This window comes from Plasmodium brasilianum, chromosome 12 (assembly GCF_023973825.1).
Source record: "Plasmodium brasilianum strain Bolivian I chromosome 12, whole genome shotgun sequence".
NCBI classification, from domain to species: Eukaryota; Apicomplexa; class Aconoidasida; order Haemosporida; family Plasmodiidae; genus Plasmodium; species Plasmodium brasilianum.
The window spans coordinates 1,490,911-1,518,541 of NC_090125.1; the positions used below are offsets into that span (position 1 = coordinate 1,490,911).

Sequence of the window (27,631 nt, forward strand, 5' to 3'; positions counted from 1 at the left end):
GTGTATATGCAAACATTTTTTCTTTTGTTTTTTAAATCCCTTCTTTGTCATTTTTGCTATAGTACTTTTTTATAGTCGTTTTTTGTTCATTTTTAACGTTCATATTTTGTTCATTTTTTACGTTCATTTTTTACGTTCATTTTTTACGTTCATTTTTTACGTTCATTTTTTACGTTCATTTTTTACGTTCATTTTTTATGTTCATTTTTTATGTTCATTTTTTATGTTCATTTTTATAGTAATTTTTTCTTTTTCTTTTTTTTTCTTTGTTTTATTTGGTTTGCGTTTACATCAACTTTGTTGTCGCAACAATTTTCCCAAGAAATTGCAAAAATTAAAAAATTATGCTAACTTTTTCTCTTACTTTTTTTTAAAGCTCCTAATAAAGGATAACACATCTGTATATACTAGTACACATATAGGTGTAGTATTAACGATATGTTTTGTGCTGATAATGATGATCATTGCAGTTTGCTCCTTTTTATGAAACTCTCAGTTGTTTAAAAAAAAAGCATTACATGTATGTACATATGTGAACATATGCATATGTATATATATATATATATATATGTATGTCTGTTTATGATGTTTTTTAATTTTTTTCTCTCTCACCCCCATCTTTTGTTTTTGTTAAAAGCATTTCCTTAATTTTATGATGAATTTTGGCACAACATGTGAAATAGGAAAAGGAACAGGAGCAGAGGAAGAAGAAGAAGAAGAAGAAGAAGAACAAGAACGTTTTTACCGCAAACTAGAGGAATTAAAATGCTTGAGAAAAATAAAGGCAAAGGATTTGATAAGTAATTATTTGATTTACTTAGTTTTGTTTGTTCAGAAAATTTTGGAAAAAAATGAAGAATCCAAAATTTTAACCGAACTTAAAAATGAAGAGAGGAAAAAAGAATTAATAAAAGAAAATATCGGGAAAATAAAAGAGAAATTAAAGGGGAGTAAAAATGGGTCTCAAATAAAAGCAGAGGAAATACATTATAACCATCACGTACATTATCGGCAGAGGGGATTACATGAACAAGGAGACGATAAAAAGAAACTAAAAGGAAAATCAAATTCCCCTAAAGGTGATAAAAGCAGTAATGGAGGTGATAACAGTAACAGAGGTGGTAACAACATCGGCGGAGTTAATATCAGTCATAACGGCACTTGTAACAACAACCACAGTAGTACTAATGATGGGAAGAAGTGCAAGTTGGTGAACATTTGCAATGACCTTACATGCGCTTTTCATTTTTGTGTGTTACTACTAGTTAGCAATTTGAAGGAGGAGAAAGAAAATGAAAAAAAGGGGCATTCAGTTTCTGAAAAAAGAATGGATGGTATATTTAGTGTTTTAGAAAGGCACAGTGAAGGGGAAGACGACGATAATGATAGTGGTATCTATAGCGGTATCTATAGCGGTATCGATAACAATGGCAATAAGAATAACAACAGCGGTAAAGGAAACGTTAGTGTAAAAAAGAGTAGTGCTATTTCTCAGCGGAAAGAAGCAGGGAAACGATTCCAAAGTGACAGGAGCAGGACAGCTAACAGGCGTAAATTGCTTTATCACCTAAACTTGGTATACATTTCAGTATGTTTTTATAATATATACTTATTAAATGATAAGGACTATTACTTTTTATATATCAGTTTACTCCTATTTTTAAATAATTTTTCCTATTTCAAGGACAAAACAATAAGTCATTATATATGTATGAATAAAAAGGTATATATTAAATATGACATATCTGTATGTAAATTTTTATTTGATATATGTAAAACCATAGGTGTAAGTTATAAAAAGAAAAAGAACATTTACCTCTGTCTATTCTTTTTAACGTATAGCTTTTTATTCTTAAAAAAATGTATGAATAAAAATGATAAATGTAATAAAGCAGAATATACAAATAATAGAGAATTTAACATGGAGGCAATTAATATTTTTCAACATATGAACGATGTATTTTTAGATTTAAACTTTTTTTCAGCCTCTACCTTCTTTGTTTTGAAGAGTATTGATATGCATTTTTCGCTTTTGAAAAATGATATGGATATGGTATCAGGGGAGGTGGGTGGTGAGGAGATGGCACAGAAACACGCAATTCGAGATGCCACCTCAAATGGTTATAACAGCTTAAGGATGAATAAGGACAATGCTCATTATTACATTTTTAGAGAAGAATGCGGTAGTGATAATACAATGGTAGTAGCCAAGAAGAGGAGTATTCCCATGGATGAAAAATTAAAGGAAATAATGAATGTTACAATATCTCTCTATAACAATATAACTGAGTGCAATTATATATTTTTAGATATGCATTTGTTGTCCATATATGAACATCTTGTGTTTGTTTCGTTTTATATGATTAAGGATGTGTACAAGTTATTTCATTCGTTGAAAAAAGAAAAAGAAAAAAAGATTTTACAGGAATATAAATATATGACATATAGAAACTTGTTAGAAATATATATTATATATTTAAAATATAATTATTTGAATTATTCTCAAACAGGTTGTGGTTTGGTTGATACTTATACATATGTAAATAATATATACCGAATTAGTGAAAAGGTAAAAAGAGAATTTTATTCTTTATTGAAAAATACTCCTACTAATGAACAAGCGATGAGTGAACACTTTTCGGAAGAGATGGAAACAGATAGAGGTGGAAAAAAAAAAAAAAAAAAAAAAAAATTATAAAGGAAAATGAAATTATAAATGTGAATAAACCTGCTCATATTAGTGAAATAGAAACGTTTTCTAAAAAATATTTCGAGGAGAGTAAAATTTTCATCTATGATAATACCATAAAAGTGGAGGAAGAAATATCAGTTTTATATGACCCGATATTATACATAAACTACGATGATTTGACGAAAAAGAATGTGTCATATTGTGAAGGAGCTCATGGGTTATTGCTCAAAAGAAGGGAATATAATTATAATGAACACTCTTTTATCATATCAGATAATAATTTTATCTATACATTTTTATATGAACAAATATTAAAGGAGAATAATTTAAGTTTTGATAAGGAAGAAATAAATCAAATTAGCTTCATTGTTTCTGGAACTTATGAAAAGATGTCTTTTTCAAAGTTCTTTCAAGAGAATGTAAGATCGATCGATGAAATTGTGGAAGCTATTTTTAATCTTATTGAAAAGGAAAAATCTTTCGAAACTTGTACTAATGTTAGTAGTGATGGTACAATTAACATTGACATTGATATAAATCATTGCAAAGAATTCTTTCAAATATTTCATTTTAATAAGATTACGTTAGAACATATGAAATTTAATGTGTGTAATTTCTGCTATTCTAAATATAATAATTTAGCAATTAATAAGATGAAAAAGATGTATAAAAATTTCTCAAAGTGTCGGGATAATAATCGGGAATACGAAGAATTAGCATCGAAGTCAGCAAATAATGTACAAGAGGAAAAAGAGAATAACTGGATGAGTTATTATTCCATTCATAATAATATTCACTATTTATGTTACAACTATAAAGAAATTGCATTTTTATTTAAAAATGTAAAGAAATATAAAAAGAAAAGTTTTGAATATTTTTCTTTATTTAATCAGACAACTATACACTTAGATATTTTATTAAATTCAAGTGAAGCATATTTTTATTTCAATTTTTTTACAAAAACATTTGATGAGTACATAAAAAATTATATGAACATGTTAAGCTCCATTAGCTACCCTTTAAAGTATATTGAACATAAACAATACTTATCATATAAAAGAGAATTAACCTTAAAATGTGCCTTATTGTTAAAGGATATTTATATATGTAAAAAATGCAACACACTTAATGAAAATATTTATTTTAAATCTGTTAATAAAAATAAAAATTTAAATTTCGATGACAATATCTTTGGAATTTTAACCACTGAGCAGAAAAACATAATATGGCAAATATTAAAATATTATTTCTCTTTTTTAAATACTTATCCCATTGATAAAGAAACAACAAATGAAGTCCTCTTTGAAAACGAAGAGGAAAAAAAATCATACTTTGATATTTATTTTTATGCTTGTAAAACCTTATCAACGGTTGAAGACAAAATGTTTTTAACTCAAGCAGTACATCATTACCAATATTTATTAAATTATTCTTTGAAAAATAAAATGTATGAAGATGAAAAGTACAACGAGTATATGCAAAATGTCTGTAAAAAATCTCTCTATGTGTTGCAGGTAAAGCTAAGCGACATTGGCTAATTTTTCATAAAACGCAGTTATTTCAAGTGCCTGTGTTAGGGGGTGTACACACGCTCTGTTTTTATTGCACTTTGTGTAAGTAATGCACACAAAATGAATGGAAAAAGAACGAGCATCCGGAAGTACATGTATATTTGCAGCTATATATATATTTTTTATTTTCCTGCGGCAATTTTTTTGTAAATTTAGCTGAATATATACGTGCGTATGTGTACGAGTACGTTTGTGTTTATGTTTACTTGTATGCGCATATTAATACATAATGCGTGCACATGCCCTCCATAGGGAAATTCCGCCACACGTCATCTTTTTATACAATTTTATGACCAATATAGCTTCGTCCCATTCTTATTTTTATCATAAGTTAAATATACATATATGCACAACGTGTTAGATAGCAGTGCAGTTTTATACGTACTTTTTTTTTTTTTTTTTTTTTTTTTTTTCTACTTTATTCGCTTCCATTTTGTTTTTCATAAATTATTAACGCGTGCTGATGAGAAAGAGGAGATGCCGCTATCTTTACGATATAATCTCTTTTAAAAAATTCCCAAACGCAAAATGTTTATATAAAATTTAATAGAAACTGTTTTTATGAATATTTCTTTATGGCAATTTTTTTATAAAAGCAATGGATCGATCTGATGACTTCATATATTTATGTAAAAAATATGACAAAAATATAATTTTTACAAGAAGAGTTTTAAAATGCAAAGATGAATTTCTCATTAAAGGCAGCGAAATTTATACAAAATTATTTAGTAACTGTGATTATATAGATAATAACACATTACAAAAATATGGTTTATTTTTTGGTACTAACAGTAGTAGTAGTAGTATTAATAGTAACAATAGCAGTAGCATTAGCAGTTATAGTAACAGTTATGGAAAAGAAAAGAGAACAAGAATAAAAAATAAAGATAATTTATTATACTCCGTAAATAAAATATCAGAGGAAATAAAACTTTTTAAACCAAAAAAAGAAATACATAAATATGTTTTAAACTGCTTAAGTAATTTGTTAAATATATTTATTGATATTGTTAATAAGCATGAAAACAATTTGAGTAGTTATTATTTAAAATTAAATAAATATACAAATTTATATTTTTATGATGTAAAAAGTATTAAGTGTGACTTTTGTTGTCTTAACAGACTGAATAATCATATTTATTCCTCCAATTTGTATGATAAGAATTTAAAAAAATACAAAGATGATTTTGATTTTTCCATTCAAGTCTCTTCAAATAAAGAGCAGATAAATTATAACATTAGTAAAAGTATTAGTAATAATATGGGACACATAAATGATCATAGGAAAAATACAAGTACAAACAGTTGGGATTGTAATACAAAGTGCTCTAATAATGAAACTCTTTTTGAAGATAATACAAAAAATGCAATAAATACAAATAATGGTGATAAGGATAGGTTAAAATCAAATTTAATTCCTACAAATGAGAATAAGAATACAAATTTGAGGAGAAGAAAAGATAAGAAGGTTACCTTTGATATGTACAGTTATGTTGAAGAAGAGGAAGAGAAAAAAAAAAGAGAAAACATGCATAATAATGGTGTTTTTCAGGATAATTTCACATCAAATGATATTAACTATCATTCCAATAATTACAGTTGTAATAATAGTCAGACACTGGAATTCAAAAAGTATGTGGACCTTTTTGAAAAGGAAGAGAACACGTACATAATGGAAACCAAAAAAAAAATAGCAAAAATAAGTAATTTGATGAATATATTTGTTAATAAAATATATGAGCAGAATGAAAATTTAAAAATGATTGAACATATAGTAGAAGAAAGTATAGAAAATGTGTCTCAAGGAAACACTTATTTAAACAAAATTCAGAATAAGAAAAGCATGAATTCCCTTATATTTTTCGTTTTAATATGCACTTCAATTTTTTTGTTTTTATTCGATTTTTTCCGATAGACAGATCCTATGTGCGTGCATAATACATACGTATAACATTGGAATTTCTTTTTGCAGAGGCAGCATTTGCATGTGCAAATTTCTATTAATGTCAATTGATGTATTAATTCACACAAGCCGTAGTTATTAAGTTATATTTTTTTTTTTTTTTTTTTTTCGTAATTCATTAAGGATCACAAATATATAAACTTATCAAACTATCACAATGTGTTTCATCCGTTTTAGCATACCCATATACCAATCTTTGTTTTATTATATTTCGTTTAATATAAGGCTCACTTTTTCCTTCCATTCCTTTTCATATTTGAACTCGATAAAAAAAAAAAAAAAAAAAAAAATCCATTTACGACATAAATTGGAATATGCTTATTTATTTTAAAAAAAAGTTTACAGATTTATAAAGCATTATTTCCCCTAGATATGTTTTTATGTAATATCTAGTACAACAGATACATACAAAAAAAAAAAAAAAAAAAAAAAAAAAAAGGAGATTACGACGCTATGCTTATTGCTTGCGAAATATATTTTTTGCATACGAACTATTGCTAATACTCTAAACTATTATTTATGTTCATTTTACCAGCTTGAGCTGCTAGCGAAAAACAAATATATTTGTATTTAAAAATGGAGAATAAATAATCTTTCACAAAAAAAGTTTGCAAAAAAAAAAAAAAAAAAAAAAAAAAAAATTTGGCTAGCTGAGTTATTAAATAAAACGCATTGCTTTATTTAAGTGTGCTTTTTTAAAGAATTATATATTATGACTGATACAGAACTTTTTTCCTATGGAACTTAGCCATTATTCTCTTTCAAATTTTGTGCATATGCCCTATCCTCCACCCAAGCACAAACATTTATATGTGTACAATACATGTATACCCATATATATATATATATATATATATATATATATGTGTGTATAAATATATGCGTGTATATGTGTACGGGTATATATATATATATGAAAATATGCGTATGTGTATATGTATATATGCATACGTACCCACGCATTGGTAAACGTTTTGAGGGTTTCTTCAAAAAATGACCGAGTAATTAATTTGTGCTTAAAAAAAAAAAAAAAAAAATATCAAATTTGTTCGTTCATTATACTTATTAGCTTTGCTCAATCACTTTACCAATTCACTTTACCAATTCACTTTACCAATTCACTTTACCAATTCACTTTACCAATTCACTTTACCAATTCACTTTGCCAATTTACTTTGCCAATTCACTTTACCAATTCACTTTGCCAATTTACTTTGCCAATTTACTTTGTTCATGTTTTCACTTTTTTTGTATGAACTCATTTTTAATTTCGTCGGCCGTAAATAAGTGGGTGTTGTAAATTCTTTTCATTTTTTTAATGATTGGCGTAAGCTTGTCGTCTTTATTTTTTCTCTTTGGCACATTATCATTGATAAAGAGTTTATTTGTTGATTTTAATTTATATTCTTTTAAAATGTTATCAAGATTTGGCAAGGTAATTTCATCCCATAAATTTTTTATGTCATTTGTTATTGAATAGCGTTCTTTTTCAATATGTTCATATGAGAGTGGAAAAAAAATAAATCCCTTTAAATTATAAAAACAGTTATCACATTTATTTTTTGAATAGATATCACAGAATGTTGGTAAATTTTTACATTTTAATTTTCCTCTTAAATGACTATTATTTGATCGTATACATCGAACTTTTTTTTCATATAATAAAGTGTTAATCCATTTATATATTTCTTTATTTGTATTAATTAAATCATCATTAATTTCATAGCCATATAAATAGCCATATTTATTTATTTTATTTAATAAGGATGTTATATTTGTTATATCAACATATGGGTTTATATAACAAATTCTTTTTTCATTTAAATCAATTTTTATTTTCTTTGATGAAGCTAAATAACTTAATAAAAAATTATTGTTTATATCTACACCTTTAAAACCTAAATTAATTAACATATTTTCAATATGAAAAAAAGATATACCTTTATTAGCTACATCACGATTATTACTTATATGATTATTGTAATGTGATTTTAATATAGTTAATATTTTATGATATATAAAAGAATATGGTATTAACCCATTTTTATAATATATTTTTAAATTACTTTTTATCATATATTTATTTCTATGTAGCATATTATTAGAATTGCTGTTATTATGAGCATTTACAACACTGCTACTGTTGTTGTTATTTGCATAATCGTTTATATTCCCACTATTATTTAGACTCTCATAATTATTTATGCTGTCGTTAATATTTAAACTATCAGTTATGTTCATAATGTCAAGGAAATTTTTCCCTTCATTAATACCAATAGTACTACTATCATCGTAATGTACATTTTCATTATTGTTAGTATTACCACTACTACTTTTTATAATGCCATTATTCGCAATGTTTACTTTGTTTATATTATTTATATTACTAATAGTACTAATAGGACTAATATTACTTTTATTATTAATATTATTTACTCTGTTACTAATACTGTTTTGGTTACCAATACTGTCATTTTGTAAATAACCTATAGTGTTGGCATTGTTCACGCGATTTGTGCTAATACCGCTTTTTTTAATATTGCCTGAACTTGCAATATTTATTTTTATATTTTTGGTTGCATTTGTTGATTTAGGTTTTTCTAATGAGCTTCTGTTAGCTACACAATTCTTGTTGTTCTGCGTATTGCTAATGCTCAGATTGTTATTTGTATTTATATTATTATTTCTTGAATTGAAATCATTTTTTCGAAGACTTAAATTAATCATACTCTTTTTGTCAGCATAATTCAATTTAAATTTCATTTTTATATTTTTATTTTCTGCGTTTTGCATTTTATACTCTTGCAGTGTTACGAAAAAAAAAAAAAAAAAAAAAAAAAAAAACATATATATATATATATATATATACTCGAATTATTCCTTATGTGTGTTATGCAAGTGGTTCGGGTTGTGCAAATTATGCGAATTTCACGTATTTGTACAAATTATTCATATTACAAGAATTTTACGTATTATATATTTATATACTATATATAAACAAATTAATGCGTACGTTATAATATAGAACAATATTATGAATGGTTTACATTTTTAATTACAATAATGTGTATATTATATGAAATGAACCAAATGGATCAAACGAATCAAATGGTGGGATTGGAAAATACTCGCAGTTGTAAAACTTAACGTGTTTTACCTCACATTCTTGCATATTATACATATATGCACACGCACACGCATACGTACGTATATACATATACATACATATATATATATACATACGCACACACCTACTGCAATTTTACAAATAAACAAATTTTCCCTTTGCTGAAAATCACAACGCAGTTCAAAAAATTTTTTTTTTTAATAATTTTAGCTTACATCATTATACAGATACATGAATAATTACTAGCACAAATACGAACGTATACAGAATTGCTAATTAAATGAGGAATATGTATGTATAGTACGTATATACTTTATATATATATATATATATATATATATATATATATATCTATATGTATGCATATATAACTGCACACTTATATACATACATACGCGCGCACATATATATACATGTGCATAAAGCGTACTCACTCAACTGAATATATATACTAATATTTCACGGGTTATGCATTAATACATATCTGTATTTCTAATTATAAAGGAGTTTATATGCATGATTTTTTTTAAAAAAAATGGAAATAATGGAAAAGAGGAAATGGAAAAAACAAAGAGAAGCTATAAAAAAAAAAGAAAAAAAACTAAATAAATCGTTTGTTTTTTCTTATTAAAATATGATAAATATTGAAAGCAAAGAAGAGTATATTTAATTAGTATTTTTTTGTTCTGTTTTGTTTTTTTTTTTTTTATAATTTTCAAAATTTTTATTTAACATTTCGATTATATAACAATAAATTTTTTCTTTTTATTCTGTAATATTATAATATATGATAAGATGATATATATTCAAAATGCCTACATATATATGTGGGGAGGGGAAGGACTTTCTCTTTTATTATTATACTTGAAAAAAAATTAAAAAAAAAAGTGTTCATTCATTTTATTAATATCTACAGAGTTTTATAATAATTATATAAAAACTAATTCAAACAAAAATCAATGGAAGTGATGAAGTTGTAGAAAAACAATGGAAGAAAGAAAATAAGGGAAAAGGAAAAAATGGCAAAATGGAAAAACGAAATATGGAAAGATAGTAAAATGGTAAAACGAAAATAAGGAAAAATGTCAAAATGGAAAAACGAAAATAAGGAAAAATAGCAAAATGGAAATACGAAAATAAGGAAAAATGGTAAAAGGGTAAATTGAAAATATGGAAAAATGGTAAAAGGGTAAATTGAAAATATGGAAAAATGGTAAAAGGGTAAATTGAAAATATGGAAAAATGGTAAAAGGGTAAATTGAAAATATGGCAAAATAGAAAAAAGAGCAAAAAAAAAAAAAAAAAAAAAAAAAATTAATGAGAACAAAATTTTATAAAATTGTAAAATTCAAAAAATATAGTATAATATATAAAATTTCGTACTAAAATAAATATATAATATACATAAAATATAAATGAAAACACTGGTAAAAAAAATGTACTTTCTTCAAGTTATTTTATTTCTCTTTTTATTTTTTTTACTATAACAAATGACAAAAATTGAAAGCGTCAATTTTCATTGGTTCGTATAATAATAATAAAACGTTCTCTTATTATGATATATAAATTTTAAGAGAGCTCGAACTATGTTAATTTATTTCATTTATATTTGATGTGTTTTATTAATAATGCATAGTTGCCATCCATCAATTTTTATTTTTACTTTAAAAAAAATATATAATATCTCATATGATTCCAGGCATGTGTAAAAAGGTAAAATATATTAATATAGTAAATAATAAAATAAAAGGGGAATATAATACTAATAATATGCTACTAAAAATACGTACGTACGTACATATATATATATATATATACATATATATATTTTAATTTTTTTCTTTTTTTAAATGATGAAAGATTTTATAATATTATAAAATATAAAAGAAATCCGCACCAAATCGAATTAGCAAAAAGAAAAGGTTGAAAAAAAAAAGATATTTTTGTTATAGTTGAATTTAAAAAAAAATAAATCAAAAAATAAAAAAATTTATTAAACAAAATATTGCTGTTATGTGTAGTAATAAATATATCATTTCTTTTTTTTTCCCAATTAATGCTATATGAAAGATAAAATTAAAAAATAAAACAAAAAATATAAAATAAAAAAAAAAATAAGATAAAATAAAAATGGAAATCGATTTGTAGTAAATTTTGTGAGTGAATTCTATCACTTGAAAAATTAACACACATATATGTATATGTATGTATATATATGATCATATACATATATATATTATATGTATACGTACGAGATATATATTAAGAAAAAATATTCTAGCAAGAAACAAAAAATAAGGGGATAATAAACATGATAAAATATACATATATATTTGTTATTTATATTAAAGTGTAAAACAAACAAACAAACAAAAAAAAAAAATAAATAACATTTGGACAAAAGTTTTAAGTAAATATATCTATAATTCCCTTAATGGGAAATTGTTATAGTATTATGCTCTTTACTATTTTCTATTCCTTTACCTGAATGAAGAAAAATGTAAGTTGAAAAAGGATAAAGGATAAAAAAAAGTGCAGTTTAAATTTTGCTCGTGTGCAAAGAGGAAAAAAAAAAAAAAAAAAATATAAAATAAAAATAAATACAGATATAAATGTAAATGTAGATGTAAATATAAATACATGGATATATATATATATATATACATAATGGTGCAATATGCTAGTATATGTGTGTATAGAAATGAAATTAAAATAGGGTGTTCGAAACAACATTCCCCATGCATGTAAAAAGGTATATGTTTGTGTATATAGGTATGGATACAAAATTCTTTAAAGAGTCTCTTTTCATTTTTATTTTTCAGTTTGTGTTATCAATTTTTGTACACTGCTGTAGAATATATGGGAGTTAAAATAAAATAAAACAAAACAATTTATAATAATTACCCGTATTTTATGATGATATTAGTGCTTTTATTCATTATCAAAGTCAATTTTTTTTTTTTTTGTTTTGTGTCCAAATTAAATATGTGTTAGTAATGTATAAGTGAGTAATTAATACTATAAGCCAGTATGCCATTTTCTTCCGTAATTAAGAAGAAAGGAAAATATGTTTGAATATTGGTAGACACAGCCAAAAAGGTGTAAACATGTAATTTGTACATGTACATTTATACATAAACAAATATAAATATAAATATAAATATACATATAAATATACATATAAATATACATATAAATATAAATATACATATAAATATAAATATACATATACATATAAATATACATATAAATATACATATAAATATACATATAAATATACATATATATATACATATAAATATACATATAAATATACATATATATATACATATATATATATACACATTCGTTGTCGCTTAACAAGAGCAACCATCAAACGAGCATATTAGTTACATTTGAAAATAAACAGCCCAAACGAATGAAAAATCGTACATAACATAAAATAAAAGAAAAGGAAATTTTTTTTTTAAAATCAGTTTGAAAAAATGGCATACACAAAATGTTTGAATCATGATGGATTATATTAAATCTGTATATAATTGAAAACTAGTCATTTAAAAAAAACGATATATACCCAAGTGCGTATATATACATATAAGCACATATGTACATGTTCTCTTTGTATGGGCTTAGGTTGGTTGCCAATTTCCCCCAGTGCGCGCAATTTTGTTTTTCTTCAACATTATATTTAAAATTACTAAAACGCTTTGTTGTGATATATTTTTTAATTTCTTTTCTGTTAATGTTTTATTTAAATTATTTACAATTAAAAAAAGAGGTGTAGATATATTTCTTCCAGGCTCTGATTTCATCTTGTTCATTCTTTCTTTTGTTATTCGTAAAATTTCGTTTTCATAAAATTCGTAAGATTCATCTAAATTTAAATTATCGAAAGTCCTTCGCTTTTTCATTTCCTTATCTTCTTCGTTATCTGTTACAACATCATCCAAAAAATAGTCTATGGGCTCATCTGAGGAAAGAAGAGGCAAAATGGCTGGTTAGCTTATTGACTGGTTGAGAAACAACGGAAAAGAAATAAAATATGCATACATGCACATATACATACATATGTAATCACGCATGTATGGCAAAAAAAGATATGGAGCAATCAAGTGTACGAGAAAAATTGTCTACTGTTGCATATGCAGCATGTATTATGTGTATGCAATCGAGCAAACTTAAAAAAGGTAGCTCTAAAATGAATATTATTACTCATACTACTACTCAAGTTAAAACTACTATTTTTGCTATTTAAGGTTTCTTCCTCATTTACTACTGATTTATCTTTATGTACGCTACTTTCACTGTTATGTATATATGATACTAAATTATTAACGCATATTTGTTCATTTGCAGTTTTATCAATTCGCTTCTTCTTTTTCGGTAATTCATTGACACCATTTGTTGTTTCAGAATTTATTTTTTTGTCTTTTTCTTTGTCCTTTTCCTTATCCTTATTTTTTTCTTTTTCCATATATTTTCTTTTTTCCTTTTCTATTTCTATTTTCCCCCCCCTTTTTTTTTTTTTTTCTTTTTCTATCTCTTTCTCACCGTCTATTTTTTTTTCTTTTTTCTCAATATTATTATCATCATCATTATTTGTAATATTTTTGTTATTTGAAGGGTTCGAACTTTTTGAACGAGAGCTCTTATCGCTATCTGGACTATTACGAGTACTGCAGCTATGACCATTAGAATGGGCATTATTTTGATTATTTCTCTTCCTATTATTAACATTTGAATTATTGCTAATATTATTACCACTACATGAGTCTTTTTCGCTATGCATGTTACCATAATTTTTACTGCTGTTACATAGGAGACTATGCAAGAAACAGTTTGTACTAGCGATACCGCTGCCATGGCCACTACTACTGCTACCACTACTACTGCTGCCACTACTACTGCTACCACTACTACTGCTACCACTACTACTAATACTACCACTACTACTAATACTACCACTACTTATTAGGTTTTTATTATTATTATAAATACGCAAGTTGTCGCTTTTTTTTTCGACTTCTTTCTCATGCGATTGTTGTTGTTGTTCTTCTTCCCTCTTGCATAATTTTTTTTTTTGCAGAACAGTAACAGCAGACAGTTCTTCGCTCACCGGCGGGTTCGTTACCGTTGTTCTATTATTAAATAATTGTTTTTCAAAATACGCATTGCCACTGTTAATGTGTGTGCTATTACTACTTTTATTTCTACTGCATTTTATTTTTTTTGCTAATTTACCTTCTACACTATTTTTCCACGAATGAAGATTGAATTCATTTGCAAGTCTTCTCCTTCTAACTTTTTTAAAAAAGGGGTCATTGAAATCATAGACTCGTCCCCTCAGTGGTTGTTCCTTTGTTTGTTCTTCTGCATCTTCTACTGTACCTTCCTGTTCCTTCAATTCCTCTTCTTCCAATTCCCCTTTATGTGCTACTTCATACGCATCTACCTCAGCTTCTTCGTCCGCATCTACATCCGCATCTACATCCGCATCTACATCCGCTTCTACATCCGCTTCTGCATCCGCTTCTACATCTGCATCTCCATTTTTTGTTTTCTTTTCATCCAGGTCGCCATCAAACTCTGATAACGAATAGACGTTAAACTGTGTCGTTTTGTTATTTCTCTTGTTCATAATTTTAAACGTATTTTTTTGTAAAAACTTTTTTCTACTTAATTTTTTTAAAATTTCTTTTATAAATTTTTCTGACATATTTGTCTTTTGAATTAAATATTCTTCTGTAAAAAATAATTTAATGTGTATATCATTAATATTTTTATTATATGTTATTTTTTCTATTTCCCTTTCTTGATATGCTTTTAAAAAATTCAAATTATAAAAAATGTTCTCTTTCGATATTTTCTTATTTAATTTATTCATTGTTATCACTCTCTTATGATAAACATTGTTTTTGGAGTTATTAGAATTCACTCTATCAAATGAGTTATCATTTATTACATGCGCATTTGAAATGTACCCTCTGTTCGTTTTTGCTCCCCCTACTTCTGTAACCCCTACTTCTGTAACCGCTACTTCTGTAACCCCTCCTTCTTCTTTTACCATGGTATGCATTTCTTCTCCTTCATTACTTATTTTTACGTTACTAACACCTCTTACTCTGTCATGAACCTTATCACCCTTTCCACTCGACTGTCCTGCATTTGAAATATATTCTTCTATTTTCGCATTTTCCATTAGATCCTTTTTTTTTTCTTTATTTCCCCCATCTTCTTCTTCCTGCTCACAGTTTAAGCAGTCAACACTGCTAACATCTTTGCTAACAACTTTGTTCTCATCCTCACTCTCGTTCTCGTTGCAGCAGTGGGTTCTTCGCTCGTGTACATAGCTGATGATGCTACTGCTTCTGCTCATACGTTTATCATATTTTTTATCACATGCTGCTGCCACATCCGCTCCTCTAGTAGTAGCCTCCCCCCAATTGACTTTTATACCATCCCTAAACCCTAGTGCCGCCCCTTCCTTTTTATGTATATCCCTTCTGATATTTCTTTTCCTTTTGGATATAGAAAAATCTTTCGAGTTTTTGATTATATGGAAATCGTACAAAATAATATTCTCATTAACAATAATATGAATGGTCTTATTCTCGTTAAGTTTATAATTGGACGAAATGAACATGTATTCATAATTGTAAATATTACTATTTGTCTTCAGGTTATTGTAAAATAAATTATTTTTATAAATATCAATAGTATGTGTTTCTAATTTATTTAAAAATAAAAATAATAATCCTTCTGACAATTTAACTGTGAATATGTAATCATTGATATTCAAATCTATATAGCATAATTCATATAAAAAAATTAAATATTTATCTCTATTTTTTTTTTGATATATATTATTAATTATATTAAAATAAGTATGTACATAGTCAGGTAAAAGATGCTTTATCATTTGATTATTATCTTTTAAATTTTCAAATTTCCAGTATTCTAAATTTAACACAGTGAATGATATTTGAATTCCGTTTCTTGTCAATTCTTCTCTTATTAAGGAGTTATAGCATGTGCTACCAAAACCATTACTTCTGAATGTGCTTAATATTCCATCCTGTATTCCATCGTAATGATCTAGCTCATTTACCTCACTCATTTGAACAGTTCCCTTTCCTATGCATGCACAGTTTGCTACCTCATTTTTTTCACTCTCTCTATTATGCGATACTTCACTGGAATAGATACCTCTCTCCACCAATTTCATATCATCTAAACGTGGAAATACAGATTCATCATTTTTCTTTTTGTTTGCAATAATTTCGTAGTTTTCACCATCTGCTCTCCCCTCATTTGATTCTTTTATTTTTATATATTTGTTTATATAAGGAAGATTCAAATTGTAGTTAAGGAGCATGTCCTCTACCATATTCTTCAGTCTCGTAAGGACAGAAAAGCTAAAATAATTTTGTAAATATTCAATAATAAATAAATTTCTTTTTAAAATGTAAACATCCTTCATGTTATTTTGCATAAATCTGTCTTCATCATCATCACTACTTAAATAATCTTCCGTAAAAAAAAAAAATAAATTATTTTCATGCTGCTCAAAAGGGGGTAATAATTTGTCATTAGCATCTCTCACCATGTTAGTACAATTTAAATTATTCTTCAATTTGTTTTTTATGTTACTGTTAGTTCTCCTTTTTTGACGATTACTCTGTTGATGATCATTTTTTTTTTTTTTTTTTTTTTTTCATTACGCGATTTGGGTTTATCCTCTTTGTCCGACTTACTTCCATTACATGCATGCATAAATGTGTTAGTCTCTGCGTTTTCTCTTTTGGTACGCACACTTGTCAGTTGTTCATCAATTTCTTCCTTTTTAAACTGCCCCTCCTCCATCTCTCTCTTGACAATTACCTTACCATAATTTGTGTCTATCCCCCCAGCACCCGCATTCCTGCTAATGCTGCTTCCACTTCTACTACCATTTCTACTGTTACTGTTAATATTATCGTTATTGTCATTATCGATACTGTTGTTATTATTACCGCTGCGATTCTCCCCTTTCGCAATTTCGATTGAGCAGTCTGCATCAAAAGGGGCGTTTTCCCACTCGATACACAAACAGTTACGCTCCCCACTTTTTCCTCTTTCGTTCAAGTTATTTACGCGTTTATGACCACCACAAGTGCAGCAAACTGTGCCAGTACAGCCAATACCGCTATTCGGAGCACTAGTCCGGTAGTCAAAAAACTTAATGAAACTACCTGGTTTTACTTTTCTATTCCTGAGCACTTTGTAGCTATCGTAACTGCTAAACTTATTGCAGAATATATAATTGTAGTAAAAATAATCATAAATTAATATGGTCTCAAAATGTTTATCTTTGCCTTTTTTATATTTTTTTCTAATGTACTTCTCAAAATAATACGTGTTCAGGTAAAAATACGAATTTATATATGTATCACAAATATATTTGTAATATTTATATAAAAATATATCTAGGCCTCCCAATATACTAATATATAAGGGTATAAGGTATATTAAATCTGTTTTACTATTTACTCTCTTTTCCTTGTCTTTGAATTTCATTTCTTTTCTTTTACTTTTTTTATTAAATTCATGATATGATTTATATTTGATAAAGCAAAAAGAGCTGTCATAATTAAAATATAAAAAATTTTCATATCTTTCCTTTCTATATGCACTTTCAATACTATGACTTTTATTTTCTATAGGTATAATATTATACGAGTTCTCACGTGTTTCATCATAACTCTTCATATCTTCATTTATTTTTGTGCTTCTTATATCAGTTGTACTTAACAAGGATAACAACTTAAATGAGTTTTCCATAGTAAGATCCTTTATATGGAAGCAAATTTTCCCCCTCTCATTTTCGTCATTACTAGTACTATTACTTACGGATGAAGTAGAAGAATAACTATAACATACACTACTGCTACTATCATTATTATTGTAATCATCATCATTACAATACAATTTACTACTATAATTTAGAGAATCTTGTTTTTCATCTTTTCCTTTCGTACTTATTTCATAATTCTTGTACATTTCGTCTACATAATGAAAGAATTCATCAGAGCTGTAATCAATAATTTCATAATTTTGTTTATCCTTTTTAATTATTTTTTTTCTTTTACTTTCAGTTTTTTCCTTATTCACATTTTCTCTGTTATAAAAGGAGTTAGACAAACTTATAGTATCACTTCCCATGGCACCACATAACTGATGCCTGGGTAAAAAGTTAGACGTTCGTCCTTCTCTCCCCGCTGTGTATATCTTTCCTCTTGCCGTTTCCCTTCTCCTTGCTACTTCTCCCCCTCTTGCCGCTTCTCCTCCTCTTGCCGCTTCTCCCCCTCTTGCTACTTCCCCTCCTCTTGCTACTTCCCCTCCTCTTGCTACTTCCCCTCCTCTTACTTTCTGGCCCCACTGGTCATACGTACGCAAAATATGGTCATAAGAATTCCCATCCTCATCACTATTCGCACTTTCGCTCCTCTCGTTAATTTCATTTATCCTTCTATTGCTCTTATTCGAAGTATTGACCAAATGATGCTCACAATTGTTAGTAGCAACTGACATACATGTGCCTTTTTTTCTTCCTTTCATTTTGTTTTTCTCACAACATAAAGTACCTACTCCTACACTGTCAGAAGGAAGACAAGTAGATTCCCTCTCTTTTTCGTATGATCGATAATTTCTACCTCGGATATGCTTAATTTTTATTAAACTTTCATTATTTGAGCTGTAGTTATCATCACTGGAGCATATGCTTTTACATTGTAGAAACATTTTTTTAATTAATTCTGGATTAACATTTGAAAATTTTACTCTTTTAAAAGCTCCTTGTTTTGTATTCTTCTTCACTACAGAAGAGTCATACGTCCTTATGCAGTGTGAGTCAACATGATTTGCTACCTGATCATTGCGCGCCGATCGCATCAACAATTCCGAATAGGTGGTACCATGAAAACGATCACTAGGGAGGTACCCCAGTCGCTCAGTTGAAAAGAGATGTTCCCTTTGACCCTTCCATGAAATACCAAAGTTGTTTAAGTTGTTCATACTGGAATGAATTACATCTCTAACCCCTCCAGTAGCAGTAACGTCGATATGTCGATCTGTTAAGGATTGACTCTTCTTCTCCCCTTCGCAGTAACATACTATTTGGTTCAGAATATGAAGAATAATTTTTTTGTCGTTAAAATATTTATATAAATATCTCTTTAAAAACATTTTGTTGTCAACTTTTGTGTCTTGATATATGAATAAGAACAATTTATTAAAAACATGAAAATGAAAATTCTGGAAATTTTGAGAATATTTCAAAAGTAATTTAAATAATTTTTCTATTTTTTTATTTCTTATTTTTATTATTCTTGTAATTTTTACTAAATTAAAAATAAGATTGGTCATTCTTTCTCCATCTATAGAATCTCTTCTCCCTTTATGGTTATATAATTTTTCAATTAATAAATAATACAAATTTTTATATATGACCAAGTCAGAATTTTTTTTTTTTTTATTCTCAAAATTTAGTAGATAAATTAAATGATACATAAACTTTATATCTTCTAATCCCTTTTTACAATTTTTAAAATTTGTTAACGCATCAACAATACAATGTCTTTTCATTTCCAACATTTCTATCAAATCTACCCTTAGGATATCCAAAGCAAGTTTGATTCTGCTAGTTACATCTTCCTCATGGTCATTCTCCTCGGGATAGTCCTCATGTTCATCATAATAGTCATCTTCTCCATAGTAATCATGCACATAATCATCCCTATGGTTTTCATCGAAACTACGGAATGTTGGAGTTGTCATCCTTTTTCTCTTCTTTTCTACTAGATGGTAATTCCATAAACAACACCATCCTCCTTTGTGGTACCCGGAGGAATACGGAAAATGATATTTTGAAAAAATGTGCTTCCATTTTTTGGTCATTAGATTTTCTTCAATATTATAAATACTCATGTTTGCATATTCGAAAAGGAGAGTTTGATTATCACTTGAATTTGAAGAAGAAGCATCATTTCTGTTATCCTGTTCTGGATAGATATCATCATTATGATTATCATTATCATAAACGAACAAGTAGTTCTTTCCTTTATTCTCTTCTACAAGTTTGTAGTTATTCAAGAAGGAAAAGTTGTAGTCCAAATAGTTATCCAGGAAAGCAGCAAAGTTTAAGGTGAAATTTGATCTGTCGTTTTTTGGATCACTATATTCCCTATTCTTCTTTTTCCCTTTCACTTTACTCTTCCCTTGGCTTTTTGTTAAGTTCAAATTTACGAATATCCTGTCTACTTGTGAACTCAAATCATTTTTATTTTTCTTGTCCATCAACAACAGATAGTTACTTCTTTTACTAAACGTATTTTTAAGGTATATATAGCTAATTTTTTTTTTTTTTTTTTTTTTTTTCTTCTCCCTCTACCTTTTTACTATCACCTTCCCCATTGCTCATATTGGTGGTAGTAGCACCATCATTACTCATATCATCCTTTTTTTTTCTTTTTTTTTTTCTCCTTTTAGATACTATATCATTGATATTGTTGAAAATGGTATATTCTCCATAATGAGTCAAGTTAACAAAGAGACCATTTCTCAAACCAAATAATACGTCTAAATAGGAATAAAAAAATAAAAAGAAGCATAGTAACAAATTAGGTAAAGAATGTATATTATTTGAACAAATAAATTTATCATAAATTTCTATAATTTTTTCTTCATATATCTTTTTAATAATATCTTTAATTATATGATGCAAATTAAAATTTTTAAATATATCAGCAATTACACATAAATGAATGTATTTTAAAGGTATATTATTTGAAATGTTCAAACTGTTAAAGATGTCTATTAGTTCTTTTCTTTTCTTTTTTCCCACAGCCTTCTTCTCTTCCTTAGTTTTATGTGCATCATCATATATGTTTTTGTGCTTTCCCTCTCCACAATTCGCAGTAGGACGAACATAAGTGCTGTCATTTTTGCAATTTTCGGAATTGTTACTTCGATCGATAAGGCTACTTCTATCCCTACCTCTGTCTCTACTTCTATCCCTACTTCTGTCTCTACTTCTATCCCTACCTCTGTCTCTACCTCTATCCCTACCACTTTCTCTACTTCTATCCCTACCACTATGCCTATAGCTATAATTATGTTTTTCTTCCTCATTGTTCTCCCTTCTGGGGGCACTGCTGCAATTTCCTCTAACTATAACACTCCCTTGGTCCTTCACGTTTGATTTCTTTCCACTTGAACCATTTGAGTAAATGCGATAATTCGTACAACATCCCCTACAACTACTACCATCATAAATATCCTTATCACTGCTCTTACTTGTAACAATAGTAATACTATGCTCAATGTTTTTATGATGCCCCGCCTTTATATCATCTCTCTTCGTTTTTAAAGACCATTCATTAGTACTAGCACTACAATGCGCTTGCTTGTTCATATCACAATCCTTTTTTATACATAATATAGGGTTTCCATATACATAATTAAGTATAGAATTTTTGTAGGTATATTCACATCTATTTCTATTAATATAATGACAGAATATGAAGTTCCTATTTAGTTTTAAAATATCATACAATGAGGACGTACTTGTCGTCATGGTACAATCGAAGGTATTAAAAATATATGGAAATACATATTTGTTGTCATCTACAAATTTAATAATAGTTTTTTTGACTCTCTTTATAATATTTATATTATCATTATTATAATAAGCTGTCATTAAACCTTCATCACATTCATATTTTCTTTTTCTGTTTGTTTTTCTCTTTTTGTCTGCTGTTATAAAGAATTTCATATTATCGTACTTTTTTAAACTTGTCTCTTCAACAATTTCGTAGAAGCTTGTCAGTTGTCCTAAGCAGATCTCTCCGCCCACTCCGTCTTTGTGCACTCCCCTATTTTCCCCCTCACTTTTTGCTGCCCTTCTTGTTCCATTCTTTGAAGTATCTGTCTTTGTTTTGTTTTCACAGTTAAGAACTTTTTTTCTTTTCTTTCTAATTATTTTTTGCAAAAAATCTTTCAAAGCCTTTTTGTCTTTGCAGTGCGATAGATTATACAGCCCATCGCCATCACCCCAGTTCATGCGGTTATAACCGCCGCTGTAAGCACTGCCCACATTGATGCTGCAATTGCTGGTGCCGCTTACGTCCTCCCCTGCGCTGCTGAACAAGACGATGTATTTGAGAAAGAAGATGAGTTCCTCCGATATATTAAAATAATTGAGGCCAAATTTTTCTAAAAATTTTTTTTTTTTCATGTCAAATAAGAAAAATTTTTCAATATCACGCTCATTTAAGTCGTTAGAAGAGATATTACGTATGGTGCTTTTTTTAATTTCTTTTTTTCGACAATATTTTCCGTATTTTAAAATTAAACTAAATAAAATTTTAAATATAAACAAGTCATTACAATTCTGTTCTCCTAACAGGTTTAGCAACATAGGAATGGATTTACCAACTCTACCAATTTTCAAATGTATATTACTACTCACGAAATTTACATTTTTAATAATAAACTGTATAATGTCATTTTTAATAAAAAACTTTAATTTTTTTATGTACATGTAGTCATTATAATATTTTCTATTCTCCGCACTTTTTGTACTTAACCAATCAATAATGTTATTATCCTCGTTGTTAAAGTTATCGTAGCTTGATAATGCAAATAGTTCGTACAGCAGATCCTCGTTTTCTATACTTCCATTTTCGGTCTGTTCAACATTTGTATCAATAACAGTACTCCTGTTGGAAGTAGTATATGCAGTTGTAGCCTCTGTTGCTCCTGTAGTCGCGATGGTACTTCCATCTCCTTCTGTGTCGAGGGAGAAGTAATTATTTGAGAGGGCAAAAAAATACTCGAACAATACAATAATATCATCAAAATATTTTTTCAAATATGTATATAAATACTCCTTTAAAATGTTTAGATCATACGCTAAATAATTTATTTTTCTTCTCTTTTCTTTATAATACCTTTTTGAATTCAAAAAGAAATTCTCATATATCTTTTTCTTCTTTTCTACTACTCTTCTGTCTATTGTACATTTGCACTTCATACACACACTCTCCTCTTTATCACTTCGTCTTGGAGAGAAACAGTACCCTGAATATCCTCTTAATTTGCAAATCGTCGTTCCTTTAGTGTTCATTCCAAATGATGAAGTATCATCCCCACTTCTTAGCAAGCCGAACGAGGTACTTTGACTTGGGCGGTTGCTATTAATTGTACTGCACCTTCTGTTATGCTTATCACAAGAAATGTTTAGGGTGTTCACATTGCTGCTTGTATGCTCATTTCCAATATATAACCTTCCTTGTGTTTCCCACGAATCACTATCATTAAAATAATTGTTTCTATTTGTTCGAAAAATATTCCTTTCATAAGGAAAAATAAAATGGATGTCCTCTTTCAATGATTCTATTTTTTGATTCATGGCATTTACAACATCTCGCTTCTCTGAATTTTCAGATGGAATACAATGACATATATTTGCATAGAACTGATTCAAATATTCGTTTATGTTGCTCAACATATTAATCATATTATTCGTAATAGTCTTATCCTGATTTTTAATAATTGCTAATAAATCTACAACTGTTTTGTGGTATTTTTCATAATTTTTTAATTCCCCTTCCTTCTTCCCACGCGTCTTATGCACCTTCTGCTCCTCCATCCGATGCTTCCTCTTCGGTACTCCACTACGTTCTTTAATTTTCGCAACTACCTTTTTATAAATCTCGTTTTTCCTTCTTACAATTTCGGATATTTTACTTTTTATTTTTATTATATTTAATGTTTTTATAAAAAAGTTTCTATAAAAAATATGAAAGAAATTACCTCCATTTTTATTAAAAATGGAATTTTTTTTTTTTTTTTTTTTTCCAGCTAAATTGAAGTATACATTATGTATTAATTTGAAATAAGAATATACACGTTTCCTCAGATATCTTAAATACTTCACTCTACTCTTTTTTGCTAACAATTTTCTGTTTATATTTATAAAAGGGGAATATGCTCCTTCGGTGTGCAGCTTACCGCGACCATTGTCACGGTTACTGCTGCTACTACTACTACAACTGCTAATTCCATTAGCACCACTGCAAATTCTACCATTTACACATTCATGACTGGACTCTTGTAATGATGATGATGATAATAATAATAATAATGTTCCTCCAAGAAGACCATAAGCACTAGTAGAAGCCTTATATTTTAGAATTGATCTTTTTTTATTAACACCCCCGGGGATTTTTAGCCCCCTTTTTTTACTCCTCGACTTATACATCCTATCTATATCTGCATGCATAATTTTTTTTGTGAAAAATTCAAATGAATAAAAGTTTAAAGAATATAAAAGAAAATTTTTTTTTAGAATAGTTATATATTTTACATTAACAGGTTCGTTAGCATCAATTTCCTTCATCTTTTTATTATACTTACTATAGACACGAAATAAATAATTAAGAATAGGCTTATTGTTCACGCGTATATTTTTTCTATTTGTGTATTTAATTAATATTTTTATTTCTTTTAGTATTTCCTTGTATTTCTCTATTTTCAAATAATTAATACTAGTCTTTTTTCTACCATTCTTCCCTTCTTCATAATGAGCACTTTTCATTAATAATTTTAATAAAAAAAAAACTACTACATCCAGCTTCTTCTCTGTATTGCAAAAATTGCCAAAATATGCATTCACAGTGTTAAGAAAATTAAAATTATTCCTTTCTGGATAGTCGCAATGGTTATCATAGCTGTTAGGAGGGGACTCCCACACATAGTTAGTATTAGCCATTATGCAGCATGCTCGGTTGTTACCTCTACTTCGATTGCACTTGTTTCTGCTTCTACGACTACGTCTACTTCCGCTCCCATTTATTCCGTAGTTGTACGTGTAATAAAAATTAGAGGCATGCACCCTAGAACAACTGGAATGCTCCCTAGGAATGTTGCTACCTCTTATCACCGAATTGCTTAGCTTTAACAAAGTGCCATTCTGACTGTCCAACTTGTTACACCTTTTTTCACAAGTGCAATTATTTTGCGTAAAATTATTATAATTATTTGCATTTGTTTCAAAATTATCCTTATTTTTAAGTCTACTTATATGTGTTGGCATAGGGGAACTGTGAGTGTTCATTTTTTGTTGTTCTTTAAACAAACGTTCATTCAATTTTTCATATAAAAAAAAAATGTGAATAGAATACAAATCTAAGTTTTCATAAAGTATTGAAATTATTTCTACCGAAAAACTTAATAAAAGATAGAAACAAATTATTGATTTTAAAAATATATGATCATAATAACTTAAATATATTTGAACCTCATTAACGTTGTAATTTTTCATAGTATTGTTGAATAAATCTTTTATTAAAAATTCTTTGTCTATTTTCCCTTTTTCCATATTGCGCATATTATTACTATTCACAATTTGGTTTTCATCTGCTTCACTCTTTTTTGTTATTTCGCTAGTTTTCATATCCTTTTTAGTCTTATTCTTTTTAATTATTTGAATATAATCATAAATAGATTCATCATAAGTTTTATTGCATCTTCTAGCTATATTTCCACTTGTCTTTTTAGTTGTGTAATTATTATACTCAAATTCGGTTATATGCTGCACATTTATCATGTCCCAAAATTTTTTTACCTGAACATTTTTAAAATACTCTTCAATTTTACTTCTTATTATGTTAATTAAATATAAATCTGTTATTTCATCGTCATATAATTCTGCACTGTACATAATATCTTCCGATAAGAAATCCTCGTCAATACTCAGGTCACTGCTGTGGTCATCGCTATCGCCAACACTATCGCCAACATTATCGCCAACACTATCGCCAACATTATCGCCAACACTATCGCCAACATTATCGCCAACACTATCGCCAACACTATCGCCAATACTATCGCCAACACTATCGCCAACATTATCTTTGTCATTGTCGTAACCCCTATCATGATCATAATCATGTATGTTACTTCCCTCTCTGTATGTACTTCTTACCAAGTCATTGTACTTTCCCTTTCTAGCATATTTTAATTCTCTATCAAAAGAGTAAACGTATTTTTCCTTTGAAAGAAAAAAAATGCTTTTAAATGAATAACAATTTTTGCTATTAAAAATTGTACGTATTAAAGTGTTAACACACTCGTTCACGCTATATCTACTATTCTCTTCACAAAACAAATTCTCTTTTTTCAAATAACCTCTATCGGTATTTTTATGATGTAATAAATATTTTTTTATTTTATATTTTTTCTTATTACTATTATAAATGCTTATTGCATATTTTGTCCTTTTACACCATATATTTAAAATTGTGGGCAAATAATAATTTACCGTTTTTTCCTGTTTCCCTTTTTTTTTACAAGTGTGTGCAAAACTTTGTGCCGCATTTTTTTCCCTTGCTTGTTCAGAATTTTTTTTATTTTTTCCATTTAATCCATTTCCCTTTTTTTCGTTATATATACGATCCTTACGTTCATTACGATCCTTGTTGTCTTTTAAAATGCAATTTTCACAAATAGTGTCAATGCTATTCATGCAGAAATGAAAAGGATAAATAATTTTGTTAAATGATAAATAAAAATTCTTTATATTTTTACTAATATTTTTCAAATGAAAAAATAAATTATAAACAAAAAAATCTATTATCAGAACAATATTTTTACTGTTTATATATTTTATACATTCATGTTTTATATATGGCAAGTTTTTATCATCTATACCAACAAAGTTTTCAATGTTATCTGAGTATAACTCATAATCAAATATTAATTTATTTTGTAAACTTTTTTTTTGCCATTTTGCTCTATCTTCATAACTGTCAGCATAAGTGCTGGGACAGCCATTGTTGTTTTCTCTATTTAGATCATTGTTATAATGGTTTAAAAGGGATGAGGCTTCATTGCATTTAGATTTCACTGTGTTGTAGCATAACCTTGTTCTACTACGGAAATCATAATCAGTGCTGTTAACATGTTGAAAAAAGAAAATTAAATTAAGAAAAATTAAGAAAGGGCGTTACTATTTGTGTTATATATATATATATATATATATATATATATATGTGCATACGTGTGTATAAGAGCGTATATATAAGAACATATATGTGTACATGTGTGTGCTTATATATACACATATATGTGGTAAATAATATTACTTCATCGCCAAATATTAATCTTTTCCGTTTGAAAGTTGTTTTTATGACAAAATACATATGCTTTATTTTTTTGACTTAAAATTTTTTTAAAAA

The 27,631-nt window shown here is 27.6% G+C and overlaps 4 protein-coding genes across 4 annotated transcripts; 2 read left to right on the plus strand and 2 right to left on the minus strand.

The window, feature by feature from the left end:
- Positions 1-652: 652 nt before the first annotated feature.
- On the plus strand, positions 653-4,230 carry MKS88_004300 (uncharacterized protein; the record flags this gene model as incomplete). The annotated part of the gene is made up of 2 exons (XM_067217464.1): positions 653-2,663; positions 2,750-4,230. 2 exons carry the CDS (start codon positions 653-655, stop codon positions 4,228-4,230), a joined length of 3,492 nt encoding a protein of 1,163 aa, XP_067071890.1.
- A 631-nt stretch (positions 4,231-4,861) lies between these two features.
- Positions 4,862-6,178, plus strand: MKS88_004301 (syntaxin; the record flags this gene model as incomplete). The annotated part of the gene is made up of 1 exon (XM_067217465.1): positions 4,862-6,178. The coding sequence occupies one exon, from the start codon at positions 4,862-4,864 to the stop codon at positions 6,176-6,178; it is 1,317 nt and encodes a 438-aa protein (XP_067071891.1).
- Positions 6,179-7,465: 1,287 nt separating this feature from the next.
- Positions 7,466-9,019, minus strand: MKS88_004302 (conserved Apicomplexan protein; the record flags this gene model as incomplete). The annotated part of the gene is made up of 1 exon (XM_067217466.1): positions 7,466-9,019. One exon carries the CDS (start codon positions 9,017-9,019, stop codon positions 7,466-7,468), a length of 1,554 nt encoding a protein of 517 aa, XP_067071892.1.
- A 3,963-nt stretch (positions 9,020-12,982) lies between these two features.
- Positions 12,983-27,543, minus strand: MKS88_004303 (uncharacterized protein; the record flags this gene model as incomplete). The annotated part of the gene is made up of 5 exons (XM_067217467.1): positions 12,983-13,323; positions 13,566-16,880; positions 17,075-20,678; positions 20,782-27,346; positions 27,539-27,543. The coding sequence occupies 5 exons, from the start codon at positions 27,541-27,543 to the stop codon at positions 12,983-12,985; spliced, it is 13,830 nt and encodes a 4,609-aa protein (XP_067071893.1).
- Between the last annotated feature and the right edge of the window lie 88 nt (positions 27,544-27,631).